This window comes from Physeter macrocephalus, chromosome 21 (genome assembly GCF_002837175.3).
Source record: "Physeter macrocephalus isolate SW-GA chromosome 21, ASM283717v5, whole genome shotgun sequence".
In the NCBI taxonomy this organism is placed as follows: Eukaryota; Metazoa; Chordata; class Mammalia; order Artiodactyla; family Physeteridae; genus Physeter; species Physeter macrocephalus.
The window spans coordinates 106,088,612-106,116,074 of record NC_041234.1 but is presented as its reverse complement, the minus strand read 5'-3'; the positions used below and the strand labels follow the sequence as shown (position 1 = coordinate 106,116,074).

Genomic DNA, 27,463 nt, shown 5'->3' with positions numbered 1-27,463 from the left:
TATAACAAAGTTGACCAGTCTCAGTGGCTCATGGCTTTTCTTTCTTTATCAGGTCTCAGATTCTTCATAGTAATAACTAACGTGTACTGAGTGCCTTCCTTCTGTGTTCTAGGCTCTTTACAAACACGCATTATTTCCTCTATCTAGGCTATCATCTGAAAGAAAGCTTCATAGCTGAAGGATCTGACCTCAGAGAAGTTAAGCAACTTACCCCAGTTTCCATAGCTCATGACTCCATGCTTCTTCTAGTAAAGCACTTGGCCTCACATGTCTCATTCCACAGCTGCCTTCTATTTTCAAAAGGAATTCCTGACTTTTACCTCTTTCCCCTTAATACTACGCCTCAGACCATCTCCTTATCTTGGTCAATTTTTTCTGGCATAGTGAATAGAGAGTCTTGTGCAACTGTTGTAACCCAACAGATGCAAAGAGTACAGGTACCCTGGTTGCCACAAGAGAAGGTACAAACCATCCTTAGCTCTGCCCACAGGCTCACTAAGTCATAGGTTTCTCTTGGCGTCACTGAGACCATCTCAAGCTCCTGGAGCATGGAAAATGCTCCTACTATTTAAAGAATAAAACAAAATCATTCGTACATAGTATCGACATCTAGGAGGTAGTTCAATAAATGGTCTTGACTAATCAGTAATTTAGTAACTTTTACTTTTATAATGTGGGTTGTGGGGTGGAGGGGAGGAGAAATACAGAACGGTTTTTCTGTGGTTGATTCTATAAGTTTGGATGGGGAAGCAGGGCAGGAGAAAAATCTATCTCCTGGACCTTGAGCAAAGATTTCTGGCCAGGCCTGCCGCAGACTCACTGTAGTCCAGCCAGCTTATTGTACAAATGGGTGAGTTTTGAAGTCAGTCCCTACTTTTGCAAAAAGTACTCTAGGCAGTTAAAATTCTCTTTCTGCCCTGCTACCGAATGCCTGCAACTGTGATTCTTATTGCTTAATTTTTTTCCAAAATGAGCTATGGCAAGAACAGGAGAGGAGCTCTGGGCAAAGGTTTCCAACATGGAATAGCAATGCAATGTAGCTGAACATGGCTGAACAATCTAGGGTGAACGGTATGGCCTTTAATGCCTTTGTGTGCCTGGATTTGCCACGTGTCTGGATGGTCAGCGGATGAGAACGCAGCCGAAACCTTGTTGGTATTCAATCCTGTTTTAGCCACACCTTCCAGTCCCAGCGCTTGCCTCAAGGCATTGGGAGAACTAGGCCATATTCCCCACTCTTTTCAAAAGGCCCTTCTGGAACTCAGCTCAGGTCAAAAGGAGCACACGTACATCAAGGCTATGAGTAATAGGCTCTCCCTGAATCCTAGTCCCAAGACCACCAGTGCCAGTGCCTAGCAGCCTGCATCTCTCCTGAAGTAGCTAGCGGAGGCGCTACCAAAAGGGAGACCATTTGGTCTTCAACAAACATTTGCTGACCCATGACTCTGTGCATGTCTCGAGGCCAGGACATGAGGATACGGAGTTGAACTGTGGCTCCCCTCGGTGAGCTCCCAGTCAAGCAGGTGAAGCAGACCTTAAACAATTTCATAGGTCAGCACAACAGAAGCACCGACCATACATCAGGCACAGTGCCACACCCCAGGGGCTGCGAAGGTGTTTAAGACCCAGTCTGGCTCTCACCACCTGAGAGGCAAACAGGAAAACAGGGACAATACCGTGTTTAACTGCTGGGAAAGAGGTCTGCTTGGGAAGCTGGGGGAACTCTGAGGAGAGGGGTCTAAAGGGAGTTTTGGTCACAGAGCACTGAGAAAGTCCTGGAAAATCACCAACTGGATGGAGACAGTAACGGCTCCTGTTTTTGGCTTCCACTGGGAAATCAGATTAGCTGCCAGCCACAGAGCCTCAAGCCAGTTTCTGGGCTCTTGGAGCCTCAAGCCAGTTTCTGGGCTCTTGGAGCCTCAAGCCAGTTTCTGGGCTCTTGGAGCCTCAAAGGACAAGGAAACCCAGGGGAAGGGTTTTGTTTTCTGCCCTTCTGGAGCCTCCTCTCAGGATCTGTTCCAATTTTGATTTCTCCTTCTCTGAGAGGCCTTTCCCGGAAAGAATCCTAAATGAATTCATTCTGACCTGTGAATAACTGGTAAGAGCAGTGTCTCCCAGGTTTCTCTGAGGATTAGAATCACCTGGTGTCATTCCTAATTATACTGTTGATCTTGTTTTTCTCCTGGTGTGATACTGTGATTTATAATAAGAAATATATATTTGGCTTTCTTCCCCATTTCTGGCACAGAGCTCCTAAAACTCTGGAAATATCCAAAGTGATGAGAGCAATAAAGGTGTCTGGATATTCATAACACACCCCTTTCAACCACATCTGAGTTTATGTTAATGCGGTGACTTCTGGAAAACCCCTAAGGATGGGGACCTCCAGAGGGGAGGAGGGCTGGTGGTTGAATCGGTCACCAGTGGCCAATAACTTAGTCAATCATGCCTATGTAACGAAGCCTCTGTAAAGACCCAAAAGGACAGGGTTTGGAGGGCCCTCAGGTTGGTGAACCAGAATGCTTCCGTGTGCCACCATGCTGGGCCCCAAGCTCCACAAGGACGGAAGCTCTTTTGTTCAAGACCTCGCCCTATGTATCTCCTCATCTGGCCATTGGTTCATAGTCTTTAAAATCCTTTGCAATAAATCAGTAATCTAGTGAGTAAACTGGTTTCCTGAGTTCTGTGAGCCGCTCTAGCAAATTGATTGAACCCAAAGGAGGGGGTCATGGGGACCTCTGATTTATAGCCAGTTGGTCAGAAGTACAGGTGATAACCTGGACTTGTGATTGACATCTGAAGTGGAGGGCAGTCTTGTGGGACTGAGCCCTTAACCTGTGGGATATGACCCTATCTCCGGGTAGATAGTGTCAGAGTGGAGTTGAACTGTGGGTAGACAGTGCTAGAGTGGAGCTGAATTATAGGACACCCAGCCGGTGTCAGACAGTTGGTCAGTGGTGTGGAAAAGCCCACACTTTAGAATTGCTGGAGCAGAATCTTACCTGGAAGTTTTTATTCGATAAGTCTGGGTAGGTTCTGGAAATCTGTTTTTTTTTTTTTTTTTCAGGTACAAATAATATATGAAAGCAGGGACTATTTATTCTCTGAAAATGGGCAATTTTCCTTAAAATTCTCTGCTCGCTTTCTACACCTTCATGAAGTTGCAGCCTTTGTAAAATGAACAGGCTAATGCAGCTGGGCTCACAAATCAGACATACATGTGCTGAAGCCCCCGCGAAGTCTGAACTAGAAGAAAAGATCCTTCCTGAAGCGCATAGCAAAGGGGATCAGAAAATTGTCCAAGCTCTGAATATCAGAATAGTTCTGAATTCGTGGCTTTCTTTTGTGGACATCATGGAAATCTGTTTTTAACAAGGGCTCCGTGAACAAAGAAGAACAAAGAGCATTGCTCACCACCCAGTTCTACGAGGGTTAAGTTGTAAGCCGCTGCATTTGCTGACGGACAGTGTACACTGAGAGGAATTCAGGATGAAAAACAGGATGAGGCACTCTGTGCTTTGGACAAGCAGGCCCCATGGATAGTTAGATGCATATCTCAGGAAGAATTTCAATGACCCCAGATTCTTGCATCTTCTAATACATAGGAAAGCACAGTTAAAATCATTAACTTGAGGTATCTGTTCTTTGTGAATAGCAATAATCTTTTACCAAGAATGTATGCTTGACTGCACATATTTCCTAGCCAAAATCGTGGATAAACTGGCTTCTCCCCTACCTCTTTGGGGCAGTTTCCTCAGAGCTAACTGAATGGCTGCCTCCTGGGCTATAGTCCTCAGCAAGACCCCAAATGAAACTTAAACTCACAATTCTTATATCGTGTGTCTTTCTTTAAGTCAACAGTTACAGGTAATTCTTCAGGCAAATTTGGGAAACCATGATTTAAAGCATTATCCCCAGGGATTCACAATAAAGGCTTTGATTTCTAATGTGGAATCTCAAACACACATACCTAAGTGGTAGAGTGTAAAGGTTTTAAAAACCTAATAATAAAACAGACCTTACACTGGAAAAGCATCCTACAGTTACATTTTCACATATACTATAAATATTACTACATCAGAACCTCCTAACAGCCCAGTAAACTGAGTAGGACAAGGATTCTTGTCCCCATTTTACAGATGAGGAAACTGCACCAGAGTGCATCTTGTAATGTAATTGGAGAGCAAACAAATACGCATTAAATGGTGCAAGAACAGCACAAAGCAAGATGCCTACTTTTGTAAAAGGATACCTTATAACACGGTTTACAAGGTCTCAAGGGATGTGGATGGAGCCCAAGGGTAGCCTGAAGCAAATAGGAGTCTGAAGCTTCCCAAAAGCAGGAGATACATCTGCATTTGGAAACTCAGTTATTTTCTATGGCACCATGAAATCTTTCTACCCTGGACTGTCACGTGAACTACACCAGTAATATCTTCAACAACCACATATTGTACCACAAACCAGTCTGACTTGCAAGGGAAGTACAAGCTTTGGTCCTTTTGCAATGCTCTGCTGACTAACCAGTTTGTGTTTCATGTGGCTGGGTCAAGATGGAGATGTCCTAGTGAAGGGAAGGTGGTGATTTTATGAGGCTTTGCCTAGGATTCTTTCTGGGCCTACTTAGGGCTTCAGATGCAGTGAAGTTGAAGGATTTCATTCATTTCATCCAATTGTATGTCTCTTCTGGATCAGGCATTCTGCTGCCAGCTATGGGTGGGTTTTGAGAAATTCTTAGCCTAGGCAGGAGAGAAAGGAAGACATATACATGACTAGTGATTACCTAAGTCAGGAAGAATTGCAAAGCAGAAAAGGTAACATTCTGTGATGGTGGAGCAGGAGTTAATGGTTCTCATGGATGATCCTGGAGGGTTTACTGGAGGAAGTGACATTTCCACTGGGCCTTGAAAGACAGAAGGGTATTATAAACTGTGGGAATCTGTGAGCAAAGGCATCCGAAGCCTGAGCCCACGGGAGATCTACTGGCAGCCCATTGCTCGGGTGGGACAACTGGGGGAAATTCTTTGGGCCTTATACTTGTGGGGAGGGGACCTGGAGTGGCTGTACCTTACTCTCCTTAATGGACATGATTAAAATTTAATTTTGAAAATTCTCTTTAATGATACTCAAGGGGCCTATGAGCATTACTGACAGTGTGGCCTCCTCTCAAGGGGGAGTATTTTGGGCAGCCAGCGCTGCTTGAGGTGTCCCAGGCCCCACTGTCTTCCATGGATGGCCAGTTGATGGGCTCAAGTGTTGGGTTATCAGAAAAGGATTGCACAGGACCTCATATAAAATGCTAAGGGGTTGTAGATACTGCTGAGACAGTGAAAGGTTTTAAGCAGAAGAGTAACTTGTCACGTATACATCTTAAATCTCTCTGGTTGCTGTCTGGGAGATGGTTTAGACAAAGACAAGAGTGGAAGGAGAGAGAGTCCAATCGGGAGGCTACTGCAACAGTCCAAGCAAAAAAGGGGCGGCAGGAAGGGAGAAGAGGGGCAGGTCAGAGACAGCAGGGAGAAATCGAGAGGCCAGGTGGCAGTAAGGAAGCCCCGCCCCCGGATCCGGCCCCGCCTCCGACTCCACCTCTTCTCCCTCTTCCCACCCACCCTGCAACCGCAGCTCATCCTCCAGGGCGGAGAGAGGTGGCATTTGAGTCCTCCGGTATCCCAGCAGGCAGTGCAGCCTAGAGATGCTGACAAAGGACTGGAGGGAGCAGTCGCAGCTGCTTTCCGAGGAACCGGTGTTGCCGAGGTGAGAGTCCCCCACCGTCCCGTCACCCACTTCCTCCGACTTCGGGAAGACGTGGAAGTTACGTTGCCAAGAGACCCCGCGGAAAGAATAAGCTGTACCCAAACCCCGATCTTGGCTCTGTGACTGACAGCCGGGCTCCGTGGCGCCGGGACGCGGGTGGGAGGTGGGGGGAAGGCAGATGGAGTCCTTTCTGCCCCATCTCTGACTGTCAGTTGCCCCGCCGCCCGCGGATCTCCGCCCCCGGGTGGGGCTGGCTCGTGTGTTTCGCTTTTGCCCGGGCGGAGGCAGCTGGCTCTGGATCCTCCCGGTGCCTGCACGGCAGAGTTCGGTTGCCCTGGGGATGCGACTCCAGGGACAACTCTTTGGCGGATGTTTCGAGGAGGGCTGGGGGAGGGAGGTCGACTCCCTGTTCGGGATGACACCGTCCTCGTCCTTCCTCCAGTCCAGCCGGTCCCCGCGGCGAGCAATTGGAAGGAAATCGGCGGGGCTGGAGCGAGGCGTCCCGGGATGGCTGGAGGGCGATGAAAGCGGGGTGGAGAGGCTGGGAGTGAGAGCAAACGCCTTCTTGGAATGATTGGCGGGGGATGTAAGGGGTACGTGGCCTGTGTCTTCCCCCTTCCTGGACCTCCGCACGGATCCTGATGGTTGCACCAGCTGCTGGGTTGTAAACAGGCTCACATGACCGGTTTCACATGGAGCCGGCCGGTGTGGGGACGAGGGCTGGAAAGGCTGGGCCCCAGCCTGGTGGAGCTGAAGTCCTAGGATGGATCGTTTGATACTCCCTCCTCAGCTTTCCAGCCCTTCGTCAGTGCTCTGTGTTGTCCCCTCTGGGTAAAGTAACTGACATCTGTCCTCTCCGGACTGAAGTAGCATTTCTGCCCCAGTAGAAGCGAAAAGACCTCACTTCGGGGAGCGAGAGGGAAAATGTTAAGTGAAAAAGGTGCCGGATTTTTTTTTTTACCTTTGAGGGAACTAAGAGAAGCACGGATCTTGCCTGAAAAGCAGTCCTGTACTTTCGGAATGCATTGTGTTCTTAATGTGAATTCCAGACAAAAGGGGGAAAATCTACTTCTTCAGGCAGGGGCGCACATGGGATTTAATATATTCTTGATGGTGAAAATCTTGTCCACTTGTTTCCTCTAAGTGCTGGGAAATCTCTGCCGAGAAAATATCATATACAGGATATTGAATAGGGAGTGGACACCAACTTTTGGATTACACGTATATTTGGGTATAAAGCAGTGGGAAGTTTGGAAAACAGGAAACAGGGCCAAATGTGCCTTTCAAGTTGTTCACGTCTACATATCCAAACAGGATTCGAGATTAAACTAGATTCTGAAGCATTTCTAGAACTCTAAAAATAAGAGGTTTACTCAAATACCAGGATATTTGAAAATTTGGAATTCCCTTTATTTGGAGTCCCTTTATTTATAGAATATAATTAAATGTAATGGACAATATTCAGTACAGAGTTACCATGTTATAGGCAAGGATAGAAAATAGAACAAATAGCTTAAAACATAATGCATGTTTCTCCCCTTAAATTGTTCATGCACATTTTCTTCCTAAATTTTTTATTTTCAATTTTTTTTTCTCATGGACCTTTTACATACAACTCCAATTTCTGAAAAGCAGAAAACAAGAAACTGCAAGAAAAGCTTCCCATTCCTCTAATAGCCCGATGAAGTAATTTGTTATTCTTTTTCTGATTTTAAAAAGTTTAAGATGGAAAATAATTTAAAATCTTGTCTGAAACTTAGATTATTAGTGTTCTGAATCTTGTTTTGCCACCTTGTAGCATTCTGGAGAATCTTGCCCTACAATAAATAGATTAAGTGATTTACTCTTTGAGGCCCTCCATTTCCTCATGTGTAATATGAAAGTTTTGTTTTAATCTCCAGAGCCCCTAATAGCTCTCAAATTCCATAAAATGGTGCAGCTTTTGATTGGGCACTATTCTTGGATAAAATAAGCTGGTCAAATAAGGCAAGATGTTGGTATCACCGAAAAGGAACATGCAGTAAATAACAAGAAGTACCCAGAATCCTAATAGAAATAGGAACTGCATTCTGCAAAATTCTCATTAGGTAAATTGACCATATAGGTTGACCTGTACCTGTCTCTCCTCCTCTCTATCAGGGAATTGAAGATTGCCTCCGCTAAACATTAGAAATAACAGTTCCATATGACTTTCTTGATCTTCAGGGCATAGTACAAAGTCTGATTCTTTCACTCATTCCAGCTTCCTCCTGAATTAAGTGGTCTATGTGATCAGTGATGAAGTTAGAATAAAAAGACAGCTCTAGCAGGATCTCATTTTGGCAGTACCTTGATTAGATCACCAGAACCAGTATCTGGTTTTCAGCTTTTCAGGGTTCAAAACTACATTTTGCCAGCACATCTAGAAACTATCAGTCAGTCTCAGGGATTGATCCATACTAACCAAACTCACAAGAGATTTCTATGTTAATATGAATGCCAGTTTATTAATAAAGGGAGACGTAGAACTGCCAAGCAGACCAGAGATTCATGTACAAGCCAGGGCACCCTTTGGTCCTGACACTGTGGGAACACATAGAAATTGCTCTTGACCTCCCCTTTTTTCTAGGGTCTGTGTGGACCACTTCTTAAAACACTTAGTAGCTGATACAGTGGACAAAATTATAGCTTGCTTTTATATAAAAACCATTTTGGTTATACCTTTGTATGGATATACACCTGATTGAACTTGAGCCACCAGAAAAACATCTCTGAAATCTGTTTCCTCTCCATTCCTCCTGCCTTAGTGTAGGCCCTCATCTCTCCATGCCACATTCATTCAATATTTATTTATTTTTCACTGTAACTACTTTGGAGTCAGGCCCTGTGCTCGACTGGTCAATGGCAACCAGTTTCCTACTTCAGATCATATCCAGTCAATTCCCTGCTTAAGATCCTTCCGAGGTTTCCCTTGGCCTGCAGCAGTGCTTCTCAAAGCATAGTGTGCATCAGAATCATTTGGAGGGCTTGTTAAAACACAGATGGCTGGGCCCCAACCCCAGAATTTCTGATTCAGTAGGTCTGGGGGGAACCCAAGAATCTGCATTTCTAGCAAGTTTCCAGGTGAAGCTGCTGCTTCTAGTCTGGTACGACATTTTGAGAAACACTGGCATCCAGAATCAAGTCTAAACCTCTCAAACTTGGCTTACAAGATTTTCACCATCTGCCTGCAGCTTACCTTTCCAGCCTTCTCTCTTGCCACTCCCCCATACGTGCTATTTTTTAACCATAAGCAATGCCAAAGCTCATTTTAAGAGTCCCTTTCATGCCTCCACACATACACTCTTCCTTGGAATTCACCCCCCTGTCCCTCCACTCCTACTGCAAACCCCTATTTAAGGCAGACTGTCACTTTCTTCATGCTCCCAGAGCATTTTGTATCTATCAGCATTTTAACACTTGTCACATCTTATCCTAATTACTATGTATATCCGTTTTTGCTGCTAGACTCATTTTGGAGGGCTGAGACCATGATTTCATCTTTTCTCCATGTTCTTTAGCACAGTGCCTGGTATATAATAAGTGCTCAGTAAATGTTTGTTGAAATAATTTGTGATTCTATAACTTCTGAGAGTGCTCTATGTAGCAACATATGTATTTCATATAATGAATTAATATAGATTTTGAGAATTGCACGTACATCATGAAATAACTGAAGACATTGGGATAGTGTAAAACAAGGGTTGGAAAGAACTAGTTTGAAAGAAATGTTTTAAAAAAGACATTATTGGAGGGCATCCTTATTTCTTTTATTTACTCATTTATTTATTAATTTATTGGTCGCGCTGCGTGGCACGCGGGAATCTTAGTTCCCCAACCAGGGATTAAACCCATGTCCCCTGCCGTAGAAGCTCGGAGTCCTAACCACTGGACTGCCAGGGAATTCCCCATCCTTGTTTCTTTTAAACCTTAAAAGGTACGCTACTTAAGTTTTACATCTTAAATATGTAATAGCCTAGCACTACATATCATTTATAGCAGTCAATCTCATTAGTAAGATATCAAATTATACAAAAAACCCTCGAAATTGTATAAAAACAAAATTGCCTAATATTGAGCAGTGAACCATTTAAAAATATAGCGTGAACATTAGAACATCGCTTGTGAAAGAGCCGATTTTAGGAACAGACCAGCCATTAAAATGCCTAATAGACGATACTGGAAACTCAGAGATGAGGAGAGCTGACTTTATGAAATGGGAAGGAAAGAGAGGTTTTAATACCTGTGAGAGTAAAGCAAAAGAACCTATTGCTCTTCACTATTTACTATTCAGTTGGCCATTGGCAAGGACTGCACCAAGTGTGGAGGAAAGAGATAGCCCCTGTGCCCAGATAAAAGGGAGCTGGGCCTGAAGGTGGAGCTGGGAACCCTAATCAGTACACACAAGAGCCAGGCACAGGTAGTAAGTAGCTGGTGCACTGTAGCCAAGCAGATGGGTCACTAGTTTCTGGGAGAGGCTGTACTTCAAATCATCCTTAACTGTTTCAAACTTTGAACCACTCCGGTACAAGAATCCCCAAGGATCACTTATTTCCTTTTTCTTGCAGGCTCCTCTCTCCCAGATAAGGGCGGGGTGGGGGTGGAAGGCAAATGACTATATGGTTTGCAAGGGGTTTCTATGCTCTTTAAGTCTCCAGGTTTTGAATCTTTGCGGATAAAAGATCTCGAAACTTCCCTGTTTATCTCAGAGCCTTATCTTTCCCTTCCTCTGGTCCATCCAAAGTGAGGAAGACAGAGAAAATGACCACACTTGGGGCATTGGTCTCTCTGGACTGATGGTGGAAAGTGTGGGTCAGGATTTCAGTGTGTTGAGGTGGTTTTTTTTTGTTTTTGTTTTTGTTTTTTTGGTGGGAGAGTAGTTTGCAGACTGGTCACAAGGTGGTGTGCACACATAAGGTTTTCGCTCAAATTTCATTCATGTTTGCATTTCCGTGCTTTGGGATCAGAGGAAAAGGATGAGGCAGTCTCCTGTACCACCAGCTCGCAGTGGTTCTCTCTCCCTGTAAAGTCAGGGGTATGTCAGAGCCTCAGATTTCTAAACCCTGCTGGCCCAGTTGAGCACGAGGAGGCAGGGAAGATAAGGAGAGGGAAGTGGGTGGGAGGAAGGGAGGGGAGAGGCAGCTGGGAGTGTCGATGCTCTCCGTTCTCCTCTTACTGCAGCCCATGGCAGGCAGCCACCATAGAGTTACTGTTCCTCTAATTGGGATCGGTTGCCTGTCTTTTGTGGATGAAGGGTGTTCAGCTATGGGGAAGGGGAATGTTCCTTGATGGAGGAGACAGTTATTAGTGGATACCTGTAGGTTAACTGCTAAGTTCAGTATCTTCTAAGTGCCTAACACTGAGCTTGAGTCTTTGGATGCAAAAAACAAAACAAACAAAAACCCCACCGAAAAACAGTACGGCATTATGACTGAAATCTGGGGAGTCACAATTAGTCCACACAAAACAAATGTCAAAGTATTCACTCTATCCAGTAAGTACATTAAAAAATAATGTAATAAAATTAGTGAAATGCTTGTGGATCAGAGTAGTGGCAGAAGGCCGTAAAGAGGGGCCGTTTGTACCAGGCTTTGAAGGTGTCCAGAGAGGAAGCGTAAAATAAACCTTGCTTATTATCGCCCTAATGAATACTTACTGACAGCCATAGCTCTGCTTTCACAATCAGGAAAGGAAAGTGTGCGCAACTTAGTAAGTGAAATTGTCTCTCAATTTTTTTTTCTTGATAAAACTGAAAAGGGAACACATGCATCAAGACCTGAATTTTGGATCATCCTTTGAGAACTCTTCTCTTCTGGAAAAGCAGGGGAATTTCCTAGAGATGAGGGCATGTGTTGCCATCAGCATCAGGGAAGCAGGGTATTTGAACTGAGACACAGAGGAGATGATTATTGTATAGGGAAGTGCGAGTCTGGAGACCAGAGTTCTGCCACCAATATCCTGTGCAACCTTGGGTAAGACCCTTAACCATCCTGGGCCTGTTCTCCTTGTTGGTAAAATAAGAAGGGTTAGGAGCTGACATCCTTTGACTCTGTGTGTGCTTGACTTTTGGAAAGCAACCTTATTAACTGATTCACAGTGTTACCGGCTTAGTGTATAATCTCTCCCCAGAATTTTTGCACTCTATCATTTTGCAATATTGACTAGAGCAAAGAGAAAGTGTTAGTCTCTGGAAAACCATCAATTAAAGGCAGGTAGCATGCTCCATCATGTTTGTTGGCAGAGTCTGTAATATTGCACTGGTGACCTGGTGCTAATTTCTCCCTAATCTCCTCTGGTTGGAGTTTGGGAGGCAATTTATATCTTAGCCAAGAGAAGTAAGAAATGGGAACACAAATTCGAAAAGAGATAGTAAACTGCTCAAAAATGATTCAACACTTTGAAGATGGTGACTAGGGGACAGACAGCCTATTCACAATGCATGGGAAAATATTCAACTCATAAAGAGAAAGCTGCAAAATTCAAAAATAAGAATTTCTACTAAGCCATCATTTAAAGCTGGTAAAATTTCTACTCTGACCTATGCCAACTAACTTCCTGAGGTTAGAAGCAAGAGTTTAGCACTTGTTCTGTGTGTTTAATTTTGACTCCCCAGCCAGATTTATAAACCATCTCATACTCCTTTGTAAGAAAGTGTTACATTTTCCTAAGTTTTCAAGTCATCTTAAATAAATCTTGGTTCTTCCCATTGTAATGAGTTTCTGTTGCATATAAAATTATTTTAAATAATTAAAAAATAATTCTGTTTAACACATAGTTTAAGGTTTTCAATGTTATTAAAAGATCATAAATGGAAAATGCAATCAACAGATTTTTCACACATTGTTTCTAAATTCCTTCTTATGTTTCAAAACTGGCACCTTTTTGGAACGTCCCTGGCGGTCCAGTGATTAACACTGTGCTTCCACTGCAGGGGGCATGGGTTTGACCCCTGGTCGGGGAACTAAGATCCTGCATTCCATGTGGCACAGCCAAAAAAATAAAATAAAAATAAAAGTTAAAAAAAAACCTGGGGGGCTTCCCTGGTTGCGCAGTGGTTGAGAGTCCGCCTGCCGATGCAGGGAACACGGGTTCGTGCCCCGGTCCGGGAAGATCCCACATGCCGCCGAGCGGCTGGGCCCGTGAGCCGTGGCCGCTGAGCCTGCGCGTCCGGAGCCTGTGCTCCGCAACGGGAGAGGCCACGACAGTGAGAGGCCCGCGTACTGAAAAAACAAAACAAAACAAAACAAAACAAAACAAAAAAAACCTGGGACCCTTTTTATTAGCCTCTAGTAGAGTTGTTGTTTGAGTCAACTTTTTTTTTTTTTGAATTAGGTCTTCATGGGGTTCAGAACTCAAAAGATTTAAAAGGGTATCCAGAGAAAACTCCCCTCTCACCCCTGTCCCCAGCCGTTCAGTTTGTCTTAACAGGGCAGCCCTGGCTGTCCTTCCAAAGATATTTTACCCAGACCCAAGAAAATAGGTCTACATAGTCTTTTATCTTCCTTTTCTACACAAATGGTAGCATACCCTGCTCTCTGCATTGCACCTTGCTTTTCTCACTTAATACTGCATTTGAAGATCAGTCCATATCCACACCACACAAAGAGCTTCCTCTTTCTTCTTGACAGATAGCTGGTATCCCAACGAATGGCTATATCATACTTTACTTAATGAATCCCCTATTAATGGCCAGTTGGGCCGTTTTCAATCTTTTGCTATTGACAACAACAACTAGCTCTTACTGCGTGCCATGCTTCATTCTGTGTGCCTCACATAAATTATTTTATTAATCCTCAGTGCTGCAGAAAAAAAAAAAAAGCCCTGTCACATATATGATTTCACACAAGGGGAATATTTATGCCTGAGAAATTCCTAGAAGTAGAATGTCTAGGTCTGAGGGTTAGGTGCATTCAATGTTGGCAGGTATAGTGGTTGTACCAACTTATATTTATAGCCCCACCATGGACTATCAAACTTTTTGATTTTTGCATGTATTTCAAGTATAGCTTTAGTTTGTATTTCTCTTGTGAGTGAGCTTACACATCCTTTTGTAAGTTTAAAAACAATTTGTATGTCCTTTTCTATAAAATATTATAGTGTTTGCTCAGTTTTATATTGAGTTGTCTTTTTTAATGGTTTGGAGGTCCTTTATATATAGTAGGGCAATTAGACATTGCCTATGATATGAATCGAAAATGGTTTTTTGGCTTTACTTATAAAATGTTTTGCCATTCAGAACTTTAAAAGTTTTTATATAGTTGAATTTATTAATAGTTTTTGGTTCCTGGTTGTTAGAAAGCCTAAGATTATTAAAAAGATTTTCCATGGTTTCTAGTGCTTTTATGCTTTTGTATTTTTTTATACATTTAAAGCTTTGATCCATTTGGAATTTACCATAATAAAATTCTGGAATTTTATAAGGAGTGAGGGATAAACTCAATTGTGTTTCTAGATGGATACCTGGTTTTATCAACGTTTATTGACTGAACTATCTTTCATGAATTAGAGATGGCACCTTTTTAAAAGAATTTTTTTTAAATTTATTTTTGGCTGCGTTGGGTCTTCGTTGCTGCGCGCGGGCTTTCCCTAGTTGTGGCGAGCGGGGGCTACTCGTTGGTGCAGTGCGTGGGCTTCTCATCGCGGTGGCTTCTCTCGTTGCGGAGCACGGGCTCTAGGTGCGCGGGCTTCAGTAGTTGCGGCACGCGGGCTCAGTAGTTGTGGCTCGCGGGGTCTAGAGCGCAGGCTCAGTAGTTGTGGTGCACGGGCTTAGCTGCTCCGCGGCATGTGGGATCTTCCCGGACCAGGGATCCAACCCGTGTCCCCTGTATTGGCAGGCGGATTTTTAACCACTGCGCCACCAGGGAAGCCTGAGATGTCACCTTTTATCATAAGCTAAATTCTCACCCTAACTGAGTTTTAGAATAAGATGTTGAATATTATTCAGCGATGCCAAATTTGGATGTTCTATTCCTGGCAGCCAAGCTTACTAAGAAAGTAATTGTAGAGCTTATCATTTTCTATTGAAAAAAATAACATGCCAAACTTCTGAGAGGACATTATCCAAATAGAAATATGTATGGCTCTTAGGAAAGAAAAGAAATTCATGGCAAATAAATACTCAGAATTAAAATGATTTAATCAGATGCTTTTCAGAATAACCTTAGTTTTATTTTATTGAAATGGCCAGTTAGTTTGGTAGAGTGGAAAGAATACTAGACTAGGAGAGGCCTGCTGGCATTTTTTTATCTACCTTGGTCTCTTCCTAATTTAGTAATAACAACAAATACTTAGAACAGCGCCTTGCCTGTAACAGATGCTAAAGGCTTTACATAGATCAGTTCATTCAGTATATGTAATTAATAAAGAATTTGTAATCTGTTGTGAATTAAACAAATGTAAAAGATTATTGCTAATAAATATGTCTCTAGGCGCTTTCGGCTTAGTCAAAAAAACCCAAAAAACAAAAAACAACCTAACACTGTTATGGGCTACATGCATGCTATAAAGTACACAAATAGAAAGTGGAACCTGGGGCAGCCTGTGGATGATGACCTTACCAAGGTTCTCCCTTAGCTTCACATTCCTGTGTCTTCACTTACGCTGATCCCCAGGTCTCAATGCCCTCCCTACCTACTTCCCCCAACACAGAAGCTCATATCCTTCTTTTCTTTAAGGGCCACCCCAAATGGTGTCTCCTGGCCTCTCTTCCAGGTAGAATTATTCATGCAGTCTTCTAATTCCCTAGCGCTTTATATACAACGGTATGCATTATAATAAAGGTAGCTTAAATATTTATTTTGTCTCCTCAATTATACTTGAGTTTCTGGAGGGCAGAGTTTCTGGAGGGCAGGCCCTGTGCATTATTCATTTTTGTATCTCTGTGCGGCTCTTGACATAGTTCCTGGCCTATAATGTTCAGCTGAGAGAAAAGGATAAAAATTGCATACATGATTATACAGTATCCTATTTGATAAAAGTGGGCAAGGCCTCAATCAGAATCTGAGCCCCTATAGCTGGTAAAAACCAAACAGTGGTACAGCAGAAACTAACACAACATTGCAAAGCAGTCATACCACAATAATAATAATAAAAAACAACCAAACAATGTAATCATTTGTTATATTTCTCTCTGAGTGTATGAGAACCTGAGTGCAAAGTATTAAATGGATTTTGGCCTACTGTATTTTATAGCTGTGATCTACAGAGTGAAAATCAGACATTTTTCTGTGACTGTATGTTTTTAGCTTTCTCATTTTATTTTAAAAAGCCACACTTAGGGTGCTAGCTAAATAAGAATGTTGTTGATCAAAATTAGATTAGGAGATAAATACAGAAACATTACTTATCAGACAGGCTACAACTCTCTGGAACATATTCAACAACCCCAGAAGGAATCCAAAAAGGTCTCTGAAGTTGGAAGAAAATAGCTCTCATGAAGTCTGTGTACTTGATGTAGGAGGGGAGGCACGGTGCCACTTGCATGCCAAGGCCTGCTTACTGACTTTGAATTTTCATGGAAGACTCCAAGGACTGCTTAGCAAGTTTGGATATGCGTCTTCTTTTCAAGACATTTTTCCTTGTCTTGGGTTTTGGTAGAAAAAAAGATTAAGAGAACTCTTCCACCCATGCTGCCAGCAGGCACTAACTAAAGCATTGTTGAAATGAGTGTTAAAAAAGTGAGTCTCGTGTTTTTCCTTTGTAAATCATGGAAGCTTACTTTGTTTTATATATATTTTTTCATCTTTAAGAATTCTGATCGGCTCACATAAAATCAGTTGTGACAAAACTTTTTTTTTTTAATCTGAGGTTTTAAGTGAGTGACATCCTTTTGATCTCACCTTTTTGAAGGTGATTAATTTTAAGTAGGAAGCCTTCTTTATCATAGGTTGATATCCTGAATGTGAAAGGAGCAAGTGTAAGCTTCTTTGCATAGTTTGGTAGAAGCTGTGTGAGTAAGCCAAGCGGAAGAGTCAAAAGGCATGTTTAAATGATTTGGGGACTGTTATAATGCATGCTAACCATGCTAGTCATAGCTAGCTCATGATAACAGGTATCACTCAGCTTGCTTTTTCTCTTCTCTTTCCAGATTGCCAAAATGCTTTGGAGTTTTTAACTGATTTTAAGAAAAGCCCCAAATAGATTTGAGACTGTAAAAACTGAAGCCGCAGCAAGGGGGATTCAGTGCCAATGCATCAACAAAAAAGACAGCCAGAGTTAGTGGAAGGAAATCTTCCTGTCTTTGTGTTTCCCACAGAGCTGATATTTTACGCAGATGACCAGTCAACGCATAAGCAAGTCTTGACGCTGTATAATCCCTATGAGTTTGCCTTAAAGTTCAAAGGTGAGTCTCCTAGGTGTATTTTCTGGATTTTAACCACTCCCTACTAATTTTTGACTTGTAGAAACTAATTTTTTTAAAAACACTAATGGCCATTGTGACTTTTTCTTTCAGTTTTGTGTACGACTCCAAATAAGTATGTTGTCGCCGACGCTGCAGGTGCAGTAAAGCCTCAGTGTTGTGTGGATATGTAAGTCACAACCACTTCCTGGTAACATGTTTTCAGTGTGTTAACATTTATGTGTTTAACTTGAAAAAGATCTTTTCTTGAAGCTGCTCCCACATAGGCCTTCATTATATTTTGAATTTTTGCTGAGAGTTTGTCTCGCAACATGCTTTTTAAGAAGTTTCTAAGAAATTCTAAACAGGTTGGCCAAATGATAATTCATTATGTTGGAGCTGATGTGTGTGTTAATATTTCCACGAACACTTCCTCATTGTTGTGCTTTTATTCATAGCAGGGAGATTTATGGAGGCAAAGTTCTAACGTATTCCTTTAAATTTCTCTAGCTATAAGAGGGAATTTAGCCCTCTTTGGAACATCTTGCTGTTATAGTGTCATTTGTGGAACTAATAATACTATGCTCTCAGAACAATGGTCATATAAATTCATCTGAAATGATTCAGCTAATAAAACTGAAAGTTAGTCTATACAAACAGGAAGCGAGTGTATAACTACTCATCTGTAAAAGGTTATCTGAGCTCTTCCAGATAACTTCGTCTTAGAGTGTCAGATAAATGATTGTTTGTTCAAGCTGTTCATATTTAATTTTCACTTTAGAACTAGTGGTGACCAGATGGATCCAATGACCAGCCCTTAATTTAAGCTACCAAGTAAACTGTATTTGTTTAAATCTTCCGTTGAAAATGAGAAGCAGAAGTCTTTTCTCTTGCATACATTTTCATCATCTCAGAGCCATAAAATGATGTCTCTTTGAGGACGTGTTTTTGCACATTTCTTTTGATTTTCGTTCAGTACGTAATAAGCACGGACTATTGCAAAGAAATATAGTCTCTTGCCTAATCAATGTGTTACCTTTGACCCAGTTGTTCTGTGTTCTCTATTAAGGGCGAAGTAAAATAAATGGCACTGCAGATAACTTGCATAAAATGTATAGTACTCTATATACTCTTTTCAGGGAAATACAGAAGTGCATTGTAAGCCTTCTGTTGCATTGGTCTTACTGTGTTACCTACTTATTCAGTTGCTTATTTTTGCCTTTGTGCATGGACTTCAATTTTAAGTGTAGGGTGAGCTTTGTTATTTTGTTACTTGAACAATAAATAAGTGGCAATAAGAGTTTATGAGACTTTTGTGGGGAAGAAACAATTTCACATATCCTCTTTAGGGAATATTGCTATACACAGATAGCCAGGAAAAAATGTCATTGCTAAAAGGAATTTTCTTTGCCTATCATTCTTTTCTTTGCCTATCATTCTTTTACTTTTCTTTACTTATCATTCTTAAGATGACTCTTATTCATCAAATATTTCAGAATTACCCATTTCTTTTTGGGTTATACTGTGATTTTTTTTTAAAGTGTCACTAGCAAATTTCTGTATTTGAGTATTTGGTTATAGTCAGTTAATATGTATGAAATCTCTTGCTGACTTCGGCTTGACAGGCCCCCAGAAACCTAAACAGCATTTGTTCTTTTTTAATGTTTCCAGTGTGATTCGTCATAGAGACGTTCGATCCTGTCACTATGGTGTAATAGACAAATTCCGTCTCCAAGTTTCCGAGCAAAGCCAGAGGAAGGCTTTAGGAAGGAAAGAGGTCGTGGCTACTCTTCTCCCGTCGGCAAAAGAACAGCAAAAGGAAGAAGAGGAAAAAAGAATAAAGGAACATTTAACTGAAAGTTTATTTTTTGAGCAGTCATTTCAACCAGGTAGTCTGGATTGTTTTTAAAGCCCTTTTGAGGTCTTACACATTTTTTACTTTAAGAGAATCAGGGAGCAAAGAATAATTACTAGAACAATAACCTGCCGCTCTAAACCTAGTCGACTGCTTCAAAAGTGAACGTAGAGATCAGGTACCTAGAATCGATCAAGAGGCCTAGAGCTGGCCTTTCAGCGGAGAGAAGAGCTCCCACTAGATGAGGCTCTAAGGAGAGGGCAGTCGTTGCCAGAGCCTTTTCAATCTATAAAACCCGAGACTGCAGGCACTGTACTTTATAATGCTAGCACAATTTGGCAATTCTATACTTTTGTTTCTGTGACTTTCCTATATCCTTTCTCATTTAATTAATTCGAAGAAGGAGGGAGATTGTGTTTGGCAATAGGCCAAGCTTGGTGCGCTGTTCATATTATTTTGAAAAAAAAAATCTCATTAAAGTTGAAGTTAATTAAACTAAGTAGATTATAATATCCCCTGTGGGCTATTAATTGAATCCCTCTCCCTTCCTCATTTCCTTCCAGCTTAGATATTCAGGAGTGTTATGATATATTCTTTCAACATCGACACTATCCTCATATTCAACTCTCGGACGTCATTCCGCCTCCCTCGGAACTTCTCATTATCTCCCTCCAACCCTATTATAAGGGGAGGAAGATAAAATTTTCCATAGAAAAGCATGGAAACTTTTTGACCGTGATATATGAATGTGATAGCAGCTGTCCTTGAAATTGCAACATTATATATGAGGGATTAAAAGCCATCTACTTGTCATTACATTAATTCATAGATACCTATCAGTTTGTTCATCTTAGAATGTTTATCTCGACAAGACAGGGAGTAATGCCTCTTTGATTTACTGGAGCCAAGTGTCTTCTCATTCCATGCAAGGAGTGCCCAGATTTTCTGGTGATACCAAGACTAGGAACTAGGTAGTAACTAGTAGATTGTTTTCTTCTCAGCAACTATTATTAACCGACAGGACCAGTTTTTCATGTTTCGAAGCTGAAAGAGAATCTCTGTCAAATGTCATTTCGATGTCCAATCAATACTGTGAAGTTGACTTATAAATAGATATGAAATGCAAGATTCCTCTTTTAAAATGCCTCCTGTAGAACAAGAAAGGCCATTTGAGCATTTGGTTTGGGGTGTTAATTTTATAATTTAAAGTAAAGTGGTCGTTGCAGATCATTTTGGTATTTAACAGACTGGTTTCATGCCGAAGAGTAATAAGGGTTAAAAGTTTACTGTTTTATATATATATATATATATTTTTCTTTATTTTTAAATTGTTAGAATTCAAGCGAAAATCATCCTAAAATACAAATGTGTATTAATTGAGCATTTTATTCTTATTTTATTTTTTATAATGAACCTTTGTATCTGAAGTACACTAGAGAATTCTTCTAATTGTAAAACTGGAGTAGGTAGATGAATAGAATAGGTGATATTGGCATAGCACATGGTGGTCTCTGTTTTGGGGGAAAAAAACCCCACACACCTCTCTAAGCCATCCTGGTCAGGAAGCTCAAGGAAAGCAGACACCTTATTTGTCTTGTTCATCATTATGTTCACCTCATTTGTCTTGTTCATCAACTTCATCACTTGTTCAGCACAGTGCCTGGCATACAGTAGTTACACAGGAAGTATGTGCGTGGGCCTCACTAGGAAGGCTGGACTTCTCAGCTTGTAGGGTCGGCTGGACTGGTTCTCTTTGTCTTACAAGGTTTCCACGGCTCCTGCTGGTCTCTAGAGCAAGGGCGGCAGCTCACAGTAGAGCTCCCCGCTCCCCGCAGGCACCGCAGTGTTGTGAGGGTCTCTGTGAGTTTAGCTGGAAAAATCGTTGGAGGCTGTATCGTGAAAGATTTGGATTTTACAGTGTGGCGAAAGGCAGTACAAGTGAGAAATTTCTTCTCAAGTTATGTATTATATAAAAAGACATACAGTAGTAACAAATTTAAAAAAGTAACCAGCACCTATAATCCCACACGCTTAACAGATCTGCTTACATGTGTTCCATGTTACTTTCTAGATCTCGTCTATGTGCGTAAATACAATTATATATATATATATATTCTTTTTTTCAACAGAAAAAATATGTATATATATTCTTTTTTTTTTCATTTAACAGAAATTGAAGAGAAACCCACAAAGCATACTTTCACAAAATACCAAAGCTCAGGTCATTAAAACGTTATTTTAAAAAGATTCAGCTGAATCTTAGAGGGTTTGTCTTAATTACATTATTAATGAACTGCTACGTCTAGGCCAGGTTTGAGCCAGTGCTCTCTGGCTTAAGAAAACTACGTTCTTTACTATGGTTTATAATAATAAAGAATTGAAAATGACCTAAAAGTCATTTAAGGGATTGATTAAATTACGAATATTCAGAAGATGGAATGTCAGGCAGACATTCACAAGGATTTGATAGAATGGTAGATAGTTATATATGGACCTAGAAAGAGGTTCGAATATATTTGCAAGTGAGAGGAAAAAAAGTTATAGAACAGTATGTATAATATGGTCTCATTTAAGTAAAAAAATCATTTTACGTGTTTATATGGGCATTTATAAAATCTGAAAGGATCTATACCAAGCTGTTAACAGTGTTATCTCTAGGAGGATGGGATTACAGAGGAGCCTTTATGTTTTCTATATCTCTAAAAGTTTTACAACCCTGTAGTATCAGAAAAACTTTCCACTTTGAAAAATGTCGAGCATTTTTGTGAATGTTTTTGGAATTTCTTTAAATAGTAAAAATTCCTTGAAATAATCTTTACTGTGGGTTTGCACTGAACAGTGTAGTTGTCATAAATGTTTTCCTTGAAAACTTAACCTTTGCAACAAATGTAAATCTAAAAGTACTACACTCATTAGCAAAAGACAGACTTGTTTTCAGGCATTTATGCTACTGTTTCATCTCAGGCAATAATCACTATAGAATTTGAATTTGTTTTCACCTATCTGTATTTGGTGAGGCTCAATTAAACTTCACACAGCAGCTATGGTATCAATAATTTAGAAAAGCTGCATCTAATAATAAAATGAACAGCATTATTTCATTAATAAACCACAAAGATTGTGTTGCTGTTGGCTATTCCTTTGAATGAAAGGAAAGGTAGTGGGCAAAGCCATATGACAGAAAATGCTGGTGGGTTTCTTCAAAATATGGGTATGAATATTGTACACGTACAGCCCGAACTGTAGACTAGCAGGCCGATAATAAATATTTTTACATTTTATTTTATTGTGGTAAGAATATAACATGATATCTACTCTTTTAACAAATGTTCGTGTACAATATAGTATTGGTAACCATAGGGACAATGCTGTACAGCTGTTCTCTAGAACTTATTCATCTTGTATAATTGAGATTTTTATGCCCATTGATTAGCAACCCAGCCCCTGGCAACCACCATTCTGCTCTCTGATTCTATGACTTTGACTATTTCAGAATCCTCATAAAAACGGAATCATGCCGTATTTGTCCTTCTGTGACGGATTTATTTCATTTAGCATAATATTTGCCTGACATTGTTTCTGCTGCTTTCTTACTTCTATGCTATAAATGGGGGTAGAGTGGAGGGCAAGAATTTTCGTAGGCAGCTTTAATAACATTAAAGTAGAACCTTTTTGCCGCCTTAACACTTTCAAAAATGATAGCAGGATGCTGCAGGTATTAGGACCAAACCTGTCTCGAGACCTACCAAAGATACTCCCAGAAGGTAGTGGAGCTCTACTGCAGTGGGCTCCAAAATGGAGTACACACAAGCAGTGCCTTGGGGGTACGGGAAGAAAATGTCAGAACTTCAATTTCTATCTATTTTTAGCCCATTCTCTGCACAGATAATACATGCTTGAACACTTTCTACGAATTCCGGTGGGGTAGTGGGGAAAGGGTGATGGCCACTGCTCTCTTCGGTAGGAATTCACTACCTCACATTCCATCCTGTAATGGGCTTCCAGATAAGTCCAACAGATAAGGCCCCACGAAATGGGACCGATGGGGAAAGAATCAGAGAAGTTAGACAAAACCAGAATCCTGGTGAGTGGTGGCCGGTCTGTGTGAATGAACTTTTGTCTTAAGTGGTTTTTAGAAGCAAGCTCAGGGATTTTAATCTTTTTACAGAAAACAGAACTGTCTCCTCAGGACCTAGTTTACTAACTGTCTTCCTGGGAGTGGTGTGTATTGCAGCTCTGATGCTTCCCACGCTGGGGGATGTGGAATCGCTGGTGCCTCTCTACCTCCACTTAAGTGTCAATCAAAAATTAGTGGCTGCTTATATCTTAGGTAAGTGTTTTAAAGGTGCATCGGGGCATATGTGTAGGCAATTTGTTTTCTTGAAAAGAATAATACATTGTTCTTTTATTTATTCCATTCTTTCTTCAAAAAATCTCTTCTGGACTAAATTGTGTCCTAGATACTTGCAAAATACATTTGTAAAAACATGAGAATTATGGAAACACTCACATTAAACTTCAGTAAGCTAAGGATTTCTAACCTGAATCAAGGCCCAGAATCTTTAAATGGCTTGCCTGAGGTCTATTGATTCTCTTTTTAAAAAAGTTATTTTAAAATTTAATACAGTTTTTAAAGGTTACTTTCCATTTACGGTTACTGCAAAATATTGGCTCTATTCCCTGTGTTGTACAATACATCCTTGAGCCTATCTTACCCCCAATGGTCTGCCCCTCCCTGTGTAGGCAGTTTTTATGGCCTGGAGGTGGTAGTGGCGGTCTTTATGTGTGTGTGGGGGTGATGGTGGTGGCTTGATTTTTTTTTTTAAAGAAAAACATTGCTTCAAAAGCACGTTGAGGTAAAGTGCATTTTAAGATTTAATTGTTGGCTCACATTTAGTTCTTTTCAGCTTGTTTATCTAGTACCTAATACTGTATTTTTCAGTTATTTTCCTTTTGCTGATTTACAATGGTATAAAACATGTGTAAAATGTAAAATGCATACATTCCATGATACAGCATTTTTACTTCTAGGAATTGATCCTAGGGAAACATACACAGCGCATACAGTGATAAAGATGAACAGGGAAGCCTTGTTTAATGTTGTGACCCCTTCTCTTTAAACCAGTTCCCTTGTTTCCTATCGAATCATTCTTTCAGTCATCCTGGCTTGAAACCTTAGAGTTAATTAGTTCAAATGAACAAACATTCATTCAGTACCTACCATGTGTCAAGGATTAGGATTCTGGTGATGAATGACTCCCCTCATCGTCTCCTCTCACCTCTTCTGAGGTGCCAACTCTTTTCAGTATTCTCGCTCAGAATTCCTTGGTGTGCTCCCTTTTATAAAATTTCCAAATTGTCTTCTAAGTTGTCTCCGACTTCTGTCTGTGTCCCGCCTATTCCTATTCCTCCCCTTTACCCCCATTGTCTACCCCCGCAAATCATCCATCACCTTACTGTCAGGTTGATTTCCATCCTGTGTTGATTTCACCACCACCACTCCCTACTCAACAACCTTCAGTGATTCCCCATAATCCATCGAATGAAGTATAACTCCATAGTTTGGCATCGAAGACTCTCCACACTCTGAGTCCTCTCTGAGTTACTCTTGTCTAGCTGCTTCCCTATGTAAATTCTTCCCCCCGCCGCCCCGCCCCGGTACGCGGGCCTCTCACCGTTGTGGCCCGTCCCGTTGCGGAGCACAGGCCCCGGACGCGCAGGCTCGGCGGCCATGGCCCACGGGCCCAGCCGCTCCGCGGCACGTGGGATCCTCCCGGACCGGGGCGCGAACCCGCGTCCCCCGCATCGGCAGGCGGACTCCCAACCACTGCGCCACCGGGGAAGCCCCCTATGTAAATTCTTGATCAGAGTGCGTTAGATTATTTATTGATCCCCAGAAAGCTCATCTGGAGCCCCGGTCCTACCTGCATGCCCTTGTTCTTGCCATTCGCTCACCTGAAATGCCTGCCCATCATACTGTTCTGTATCTTTCCTGTCCTTCTTTTAGGTTTACTTCAGCTTGACCTTTTGGGGCATCTTCTCGGATTGCTCCAGTCCTATGTGATTGTTTTCCTTCTCTGAACTTTATCACTCACTTTTTAAAAACCACTCATTTAGGACTGAGGATATTCTGATATTATTAAATTTTTTATGGTTTTATGTATGGAGTCTCTTCAAAAGAAACAAGCTAAGCAGAAATACTATGCTTCTGTCTCTTTGTGGCCCTAGGGCCCTGGGATACAAACAGGCTTGCATTGTTTTTTTTTTTTTTTGATGAAATTAGCAGGCTTTACTGACACTTGAAAATGCCATGTCTGCTATTATTATAGTTGACGTGACTGGATAAAGCGAGAGATATATTTGATGGTTAAAAAATTAGCTACGGCCAGACATTAGTGATTGCATTAAATCTATCCAATGACTGCCTATTGCTGTAAATTGGATTTCTTCTGTATAGTATCAGCTAAATTCAAGTTGATTTTGAGTTCTTGGTAGAGTGCCTGCCTACGTACTGTGTTTTATTTGCTCACTGAGGTGTAAACAATTAGTTATTGAATGGAAGATTTTGTAAAATGCATGTCCTTAACTGTTCTCCAACTTTTTCTTTTAGGTCTTATCACAATGGCTATACTTAGAACATGAGCAAGGAATTCACTTGACTTCTGAAGTAAATTTATCTTGAAAATATGAATGTGGACTGCCTTTTATCTCTATTTCACCCCATTAACATGCTACAAACTATTGATTGATTTACAATCACTGCAAATGTATAATATATATTTTAAATTGCTCTATAATTTTATTCCAAGGACTCCAGCACATTATGTTACAGACAGCAAGGAAGCTTCTGAGTGACACTTAGGAAATTTTTTGAAGAAATTCTTTTTATATCTAAGCCGACCGTGCAAAAGACTTTAATTAAGACATTTGTTATTTTCTCATCTTTTTTCTAATTCACTTTGATTGTTGAGATCATGTATCCTTCAAAGTTAAAGGCCTAAAAGAGCAAACTGACCAGCCTGAAAATGAAATTACATTTATTTCCTAGCTACGAACATCAATGTTACTATATAAATTATGCCTTGTCCTCTATCATCATATACAGTCGCCATGGTGTTTCTAAAATAAGGGTTTACAGTTAATGTGTAGAAGGTAAAACAATGAAAAAGCATAAAGTACTGAGGGATCATGTTTATCTTAGGGTCTCACAGAAGACAGGACATATTTAATTCATCTGGTGAACTACAGGATAGGTTGTGGTCCAGCCACCAAGAAGTAGGGTGACCATTCTGTTTGGTCTAAGAATTCTGAAGGAAGGTAGTAATTTGTTTAGTTAGCTGGTACACCTGGCTTTACCTCTGGATAATGCTTTATGTTAATAGGAGGAAAAATCACTTTATCTTTTCTCTCCAGCCCTTTGCCTGACTGTAAGCTACTGACCCAGATTGGGACTACCAATGCCAGGTGGTTTATGTGGAGATGATTTTTCACCTTTAAACTCTAAGCCAAGTATAAAAAATCCTTAATATCTGTGTCTGTTTTTTATCAGTCACTGAGACATTTTTTAAGTTTGTATTTATTATTAAAACAACTTTACCAAAAAAAGTCCCCAAAGCACAACTATGTACATTTCTTTATAGCCTCTTCTGATCTCTAACATATATATGCAGTTTTAACTGTTACTGTTATAGTATCTGATCTTCTGACTTAGGATTTTTATCTGAGCACAATGTATTGAGTCTCTTGAAAATCATCTTCCAGATCTTTTTACAGAATGAACTTATGCACTGCTACTGTAGTATTCTCAAGGAATATATGTAAACACAAGATGTATGCCTGAGGTTGGGTTTTGCAGGAAACAGTCCTTTGCTTCTAAAGTAAAAGCTTTTACGTATACGCTTTCATAGAAAATCCTCATTGTTTAACCATTTGGGGAGCATAAATCATTAAATGGATCATGTCTGTACGTTGTGTAATGACTAAAAAGCACATAAATGTAATCTATTTTGAACTTTGTAAAAAAAAACAAAACCCTTGTGTTTGAAGGTTATCCTTCTTTCTCTGTCCATCTCAAGTCGCGTGTGTGTGCGCGCGTGTGTGCGCGCGCGTGTGTGTGCACGTGTGCGTGTGAAGGTGCACGCGCATGTGTGTGTGCATGTGATAACACATTGTAAAGAACAGAAATTACTTTAAAAAAAATAAAAGAAAATGGAGACCTAAGTTTCACAACGATTGACACATTTTGTTTCGGTATATCTCTGAGGAACTCAAAGTCTCCTGTTTCCTAAAGCTGTCTCCTATTCCTGTGAGTTAAATAAGCAAAAATAAGAAGTGAAATATGTGAGCTAAAATGTCTTAAGTTTTTTAATCTACCAAAGGACTTAATTTGTTTTTATAGTTTTTGAATAGGTAACAGTTACGTGCTTCAAAAATCAAAAACTGGGCTTCCCTGGTGGCGCAGTGGTTGCGCGTCCGCCTGCCGATGCAGGGGAACCGGG

General features: G+C 40.9%; 1 protein-coding gene across 2 annotated transcripts; it reads left to right on the top strand.

Moving 5' to 3' along the window:
• The first annotated feature begins 5,647 nt into the window (after positions 1 to 5,647).
• Positions 5,648 to 26,141, top strand: MOSPD1 (motile sperm domain containing 1). 2 transcript variants are annotated; one of them, XM_007101303.4, is made up of 6 exons: positions 5,649 to 5,754; positions 16,859 to 17,113; positions 17,225 to 17,300; positions 18,782 to 18,999; positions 23,134 to 23,295; positions 25,576 to 26,141. In XM_007101303.4, the coding sequence occupies exons 2-6, from the start codon at positions 16,960 to 16,962 to the stop codon at positions 25,605 to 25,607; spliced, it is 642 nt and encodes a 213-aa protein (XP_007101365.1). In that variant the 5' UTR covers positions 5,649 to 5,754; positions 16,859 to 16,959; the 3' UTR covers positions 25,608 to 26,141. The 2 variants fall into 2 exon arrangements, with proteins under 2 accessions (XP_028338393.1, XP_007101365.1); XM_028482592.2 differs by lacking the exon at positions 23,134 to 23,295 and having other exon boundaries at positions 5,648 to 5,754.
• Positions 26,142 to 27,463: the final 1,322 nt, after the last annotated feature.

Coding starts and splice junctions, on each gene's coding strand:
- MOSPD1 (XM_007101303.4), top strand. CDS start 16,960: ATGCATCAACAAAAAAGACAGCCAGAGTTAGTGGAAGGAAATCTTCCT. Junction 17,114..17,224: donor GTTTGCCTTAAAGTTCAAAG/GTGAGTCTCCTA, acceptor TTTTTCTTTCAG/TTTTGTGTACGACTCCAAAT. Junction 17,301..18,781: donor CCTCAGTGTTGTGTGGATAT/GTAAGTCACAAC, acceptor TAATGTTTCCAG/TGTGATTCGTCATAGAGACG.